The sequence below is a fragment of the Aplysia californica genome, unplaced genomic scaffold (genome assembly GCF_000002075.1).
Source record: "Aplysia californica isolate F4 #8 unplaced genomic scaffold, AplCal3.0 scaffold00857, whole genome shotgun sequence".
Classification (NCBI taxonomy): domain Eukaryota; kingdom Metazoa; phylum Mollusca; class Gastropoda; order Aplysiida; family Aplysiidae; genus Aplysia; species Aplysia californica.
This window is the reverse complement of record NW_004798127.1, coordinates 167,565-173,763: the sequence shown is the minus strand read 5'-3', so window position 1 is coordinate 173,763 and position 6,199 is coordinate 167,565. Positions and strand designations below refer to the sequence as shown.

Sequence of the window (6,199 nt, the reverse complement as noted above, 5' to 3'; positions counted from 1 at the left end):
TTTCAAATCGAACAAATATATAAAATAAACCACAAATCAAACAAAGTTATGAGTCCACAAGCTTTTAAAATTGATACCCAAGCCGCTGCATTAGAATTGCCAAGTTTTATCTGGCATTTTTTTGTCGTTTTGAGTTACTAAAGCAATGAGGCCATATACCAAATGTTCTCTCTGCTCTTTTTAAAGTTTTGGTAGAGGGTTTTACTATGCTCGCAACTGCATACGGTCATATGAGCGCCAGGAGATTAGAAGTGTTAAAAGAGAGTAACAAACATAAAAAAGAAAAAGGGGAGATAAGGACGACAGCAGATGTTTGATAGGAAAGAAGAGGCAAACCACACCAGAGCACCCGCCAACCATCCACCTATCTGCTCTAGCAAAATCGTAAGATTATTTGGAGTCGTTATCAAGATATCAAAAAAAAACTGCATTAAAAAAAGCTTGAAATGATTGACAAACTTGACGTCAAATTTCTCAAAACTAGGTACTGAGCAGATAGAACTTCGTTATTCTGAGGTAGCGAAGTGCTGTGAAACTCTCGCTAAAATCAAATGTGAGGAAACGTGGTGGAATCAGGCTCTCGTCCAAATAATCAAAGTGAAGAAACTTGCATTTTTCCGCAGGTTTGTGAATTTTTATAAAATTTTTGTTTTTTGGCTCAACACCTTTCATGCTCATGAAAGAACTCATTTCTGTGTGGAATTTTCTGAAAAAGAGTTGATTAAAGGCACAAAAAACGTAAATTTAAGTTACCACGAACTTTTAAGGAAAGGAAATAACTAATCTTTGGCGGCAATTTTCTCACTAATTTTACCTCTGAAAACAGGTGACCCCCACCTCCTTCTTTCACAAATATCTTGATTTGTGTTCAAGATAACTGGATATTTTTTTTCACCAAATAAAGACAAGTAAACAGGCTTTAATATGGTACCAATAATTCTATATGCCCAAAAATTTACGAGAGCCTGATTCCACCACGCTGCCTCACAAATGTAAGCTTACGTGTCAGTCAGGTGTATCTAAATAAAATGGCAAACAATATTCATGGTAGAAAAAGGAGCAAAGAACAAGGGTAGATTATGTTAATGAAGGTACACGCAAGAATTATATAATCCTGCTGGGCAATATCAGGTAGACAAATCTGCTATACTTTTGAGGTAGGTGACAGACAGGGAGAAAGAACGTAAACAAAACAAAACACAAAAAAATAAAGGAGGGGTGGGGGTAGGGGGTGGGGGTTAACGTTGGAGGAAAAAGCATTCTGATAGGGCATGCAGAGAAAACGAAATGAGAAGTCATCATACACATAATGTGCTGTATACATTATATTGCCTTCCCTCTGATCCACACCCAAGGAGTAAAAGAGGCCGTAGCTTTGCATGAAAAGCCTTACATTGTGGAATTGTCCAAATGCATTACACATTGATCAAGACGTTGACAGCTCGAAGTTAGCTTTCTTTGCTGCTGCGGATAGGAAGAAGCAAATGCTGCAAGCAAGCAATACTCATTAATGTTTTTAGGAAACCTTGATTTCGGAATATCGAAAAGGATTTGTGATTTTGGCAGGGAAAAGAGAGAGAGAGAGAGAGAGAGAGAGAGAGAGAGAGAGAGAGAGAGAGAGAGAGAGAGAGAGAGAGAGAGAGAGAGAGAGAGAGGGGAGAGAGGGGGGGGAGAGAGAGAGAGAGAGAGAGAAAAAATTCGGAGTGGGAGGGGGGTGGAAGGGGAGAAAAAAGGCGTGTGCATGCGAGAGAATGCCATATTATCGAACACGCTAGTCTGCACGTAACAGGTATGCATCAGCCAGTGAGTGTCATTATTAATTACATCGGTGTATTTGTAGACAGACCATTTCGAGCAGAAAAAGACTTGTTTATATAGCTCACTGTGCCCATATCGCAGACAGCCCATACTCCCCCCTCCTTCCAACAGTGCAGTGCTACTGACTGAAGTTTTCTTTAGGCCATTCCCAAGGGGGTGGGGGGGGGGGGTTATTAACATGCTCTTATGCACAGTAGAAGTGTAAATGGGCTGATTTATCAATGGCATGCTCATACTGTGCTGGAACAACATAAGGGGGTACTCCTGCTTTTTCTTTCTTCATCCTTACTATCGTCATTTTCCCTCTGATTCTTTTGTATGTCACTCTCTTGTGAACTGCTATCTCCGGGGTCCCTAATAGTCGAAGCAGACTTAGTGTTGTTGAGGCTAGAGAGGTGAGCAGAGTGAATCTGATTCCCCGTTCGGACTTCTCTGTTGACATCCACCACTTGGCGCTCATATAACGTTATGCAGTTGCGAGCGTCGTAAAACCTTACTAAAACGAAACTAAGACAGCCTATCGATGTTCTGTTTAAGTATACTAATTAAACTGTACAGCACAGTTTGCCACTTTTACGCAAAAGAGTTGAGTTAGATTCATGCGGGGAGTAGTTATTCTCTATCTTGAATCTCCTACTTTCAACAACAACAAACTACTACTACTACCACTACTACTACTACTACTACTACTACTACTACTACTACTACTACTACTACTACTGCTACTACTACTACTACTACTACTACTACTAATACGACGACGACGACGACGACGACGACGACTACTACGACTACGACTACGGCTACTACTACTACTACTACTACTACTACTACTACTACTACTACAACTACTACTACTACTACTACTACTACTACTACTACTACTACAACTACTACTACTACTACTACTACTACTACTACTGCTTTACCAACAATTATTATGTCGCACTCCAACGCTCTACTGATGTCCCATTGAGTGCCGGCTCACTTTGCTTTATTAAGGTATCTAACAGGTTCACAAGATATGTGATTACCTTTTTAGAGAAAAAACATTGTCTCTACTAACTTTAAAAGTTCGAAGCAGGTACCTCACTTTGACTGATCTGAAAGGGATTCTTTTCAATAATCTTTTAAATGGACACAATTCTTCCCTGTGACTGTACAATAATTAATGTCCGGTTTCTGTACATGCACACTAGTAGTTAATGTCAACTTTTTGTACATGTGCACCTTCTAAATGTCAGTTTTTCGTTCATGTATTTTAGTTAATTTAATGTTAACTCTCTCTCTTCAAGTGCAGTAGCAGTAGTTAATATCAACTTTCTGTACATGTATTGTAGTTAATATCAACTTTCTGTACACGGTATTGTCTTTAATGTCAACGTTCTGTACATGTAGAGCATTTAAAGTTTCTGTAAGTACTTGAAGTCAACTTTCTTTACATGGGTTTTAGTAGTCAATATCAGGGTTCTGTTCAATCACAATAGTTAATGTCAAACTTCTGTACACGTACAGGTAGTTAATGCCAACTTTCTACACAATATTATTAAGCCAACTTTCTCTTACCTTCTGCTGTTGGCAGCCAGAGTGTGGAACAGGTCGCAAAAGTCAGAACTGCTTCCAAAAGAATCATCTTGATCAGTGAATAAAGGAATAAAACTAATATCAGTAGCACAGAAGTTGGTAGGCCCAGATGAGATTGACTGAATCCAAAGACAGCGGTGAATCAACGAGGGTGATTGCTTTACTTTTCTTCTTACAGTTTGTAAGTTGCTGGGTTTGAGAGTTCAGTTCACACTTACAGAACCTGGCTAAAGTGTCTTGAACTGCTTCATGTGCTTTTTATTTTCATTTGCCAATTTGTTGCTAGCTTCTGTGTGCGTCTTTGTGCATCTGTGTGCGTGCGTGCGTGTGAATTTGTGCGTGCTTGTGTGTGTGTGTGTGTGTGTGTGTGTGTGTGTGTGTGTGTGTGTGTGTGTGTGTGTATGTATTGTGTTAGTGTTCGTGTGCAATAGTGTGCTTTTGTTAGTTTGTGTTTCCTACTTGAACCAGTTTCTTTGTTAGAGAGTAATGTACAACCTGAAAGGCTATTCAATACAAAAAAGCAAGAGAGCAATTTTTAAAAAAATGATGAGAACAAGTGTTGCACTGGCTTCGGACAAAGCTATCCACTAGCCTCAGGAACACAGAATGCGGTCGATCTTATCACGCTTTTGAGGAAGAGTTCCAATTCCTCCCCCTTAGCTCACTCCCGTAGCTCACGCGCTCACACACACACACACACACACACAACCACACTCACACAAAGTTGGCGTCAAGTTCCCGCGAGCGGCAGTGAGCTTGTCATTTGGACGATCGCTCGTCCTAAAATTCGATTCCCTCCCTCTTCATTTGTAGCAATACATGGAGTGCTGCTGGTGGGATGCAGATCTCGTTCGTGATGTGGGGAACCAAGGGCGCGGAGACTGAATGGGGAAATTCAAATGAAAACTTGTGGGACGGTTCCTGATCAGTGGTTTAGGGACAAGAGTTGTAGTTGGAAATGGTGAAGATGGGGAAAATGGGAGTGGAAGAATTGGGCAGTTTTATTAAGAGTTTTACGGTACATGTAACACGGATGTGTAATATAAGTACCGAAGATTAGATGTGTTCCTACAAAGTAGTATCAAGAGAAGGAGGGGGAGAGATAAGAACGAAAGATATGTTGAAAGTAAGAAGGAGCAAACTACAACAGAGCGGCGCTCGCCAACCACCAACTGAGAATTGCGGAGCTGAGATAAAAGATAACTGACAGAGAAATGGACGGAATTGTCCGTGTTCAAAAGAAGCGTAATAGATGGATCTTTTTTCTCATTCATGTTGTTTGTCTTCATCTAGAGACACACCATACACTCAACACGTCTAGAGACACCTCTACTTAGACAACCTTGTTGTGGCGCTGTGAGTCGTGAGTTTCTTACACACAATTATTATTATATGCCAGAAGATATTCGGAGACGTCTCCGGTGAGCACCCAGGAACTACTCGGAGACGCACTCCCGCGCACAGGGGGGGGGTCAAACTGTGTATTATTTGCTATAGATCACACATATAGCCACTAAAACTGTCGCAAATAAATTATTTTCGAGAAAATTTCCAATCTAACTGCAAAATATCAAATTATGGGTTAAAACAGGGCGTGAGGTGGGGTGGTCATGCCCCCATGTAAACCCCCATATTTCTTTACTTGGTTGTGAGACACGAAGCATTTTGATTGGTCGATTTCCGTCGGAGACGTCTCCGGACAGATACTGCGCACATATTATACAGGGTGTCCCAAAAGTTGTGCACCACCCTGACGGAAATCGAGGTTCTGAATAATGCAAAAAGAACACCCTTGAAAAATCCAGGCTTGTTTACGAGAGTCAATGCTCGTTCTGTTGCCAAGGGGGCTCAATGCAAGAATTTATAGACCAATAATTATACCAGACAAGCTATTTATAAAAACAAACAGGTTTGTGCGCAACATTTGGGACACCATGTTTAATTGGTGTCACATAAGATCGTCTGTCCGGCCTTGCCACGATGATCCTGCAAGGCAGCGTCCAGGGAAAAAGGAGGAGAGGCAGACAGAAGAAGAGTTGTGGGGACAACATCAAGGAATTGACAGGCCTGGAACTCAAAGACACGCTCAGAAAAACTGAAGACCGGAAGGAGTGGCGGAAGCTGGTGGCCAAATCTTCAAAAGCGCCCCGACGGACATCCAGTCTACGGAATAGGTGGAGGTGAAGGTGACATAAGCTCATGTGGTATCATTCTGAACTACGGAGGGATGACTCTTGTTCGAACCCCCAACGGAGCGTTCTGAACTTAAAGATTGTTTTTTTTTTAAATGTTTTAAAGGCTCTCCGGCCATTTGGCTCGGTCATGTTGGCGATAGAGACGTTGAATTCGGAGACTCTACCACTTTAAAAACTTTGTAGTGTTGAAAGGGGTGTTAGATCTAAACAATTAAATTTGTACGCAAAGACATTATAATGATCAGACAAAGAAACGTGAAGTATATAATTTGAGATATTCCTGAATGTGTCAGTGGATCACGGTTCTTTTCTTGACAACTAGAGGAGTATGTGCGATCACGGGTCAAGGTTTTCCAAAGAACATGATACATATCACTTTATTGTGTGTTAATACGAATGATTCTATATTATAATAGTAATAGATAACATTTGTATATCGCAAATTCCCGCCCAACAACAAGCTCTATGCGCTTCACAATCTAAAAAACACACGTTATTAACGTCTTAGGGCACCCTGCATTGCCTCAGTCATTTACAGATTTGTAGGACTGCTCTCTCTCTCTCTCTCTCTCTCTCTCTCTCTCTCTCTCTCTCTCTCTCTC

At 41.0% G+C, this 6,199-nt stretch overlaps 1 protein-coding gene across 1 annotated transcript in view; it reads right to left on the bottom strand.

Annotated features, from left to right (window-relative positions):
* LOC106013399 (carbonic anhydrase-related protein 11) overlaps positions 1-3,762 on the bottom strand; it is a gene marked incomplete at its 3' end in the record, with an annotated part of 81,014 nt that extends 77,252 nt beyond the window's left edge. The window contains 1 exon segment of the mRNA XM_013089013.2: positions 3,385-3,762. Coding sequence (XP_012944467.2) covers positions 3,385-3,451 — 67 coding nt within the window.
* Between the last annotated feature and the right edge of the window lie 2,437 nt (positions 3,763-6,199).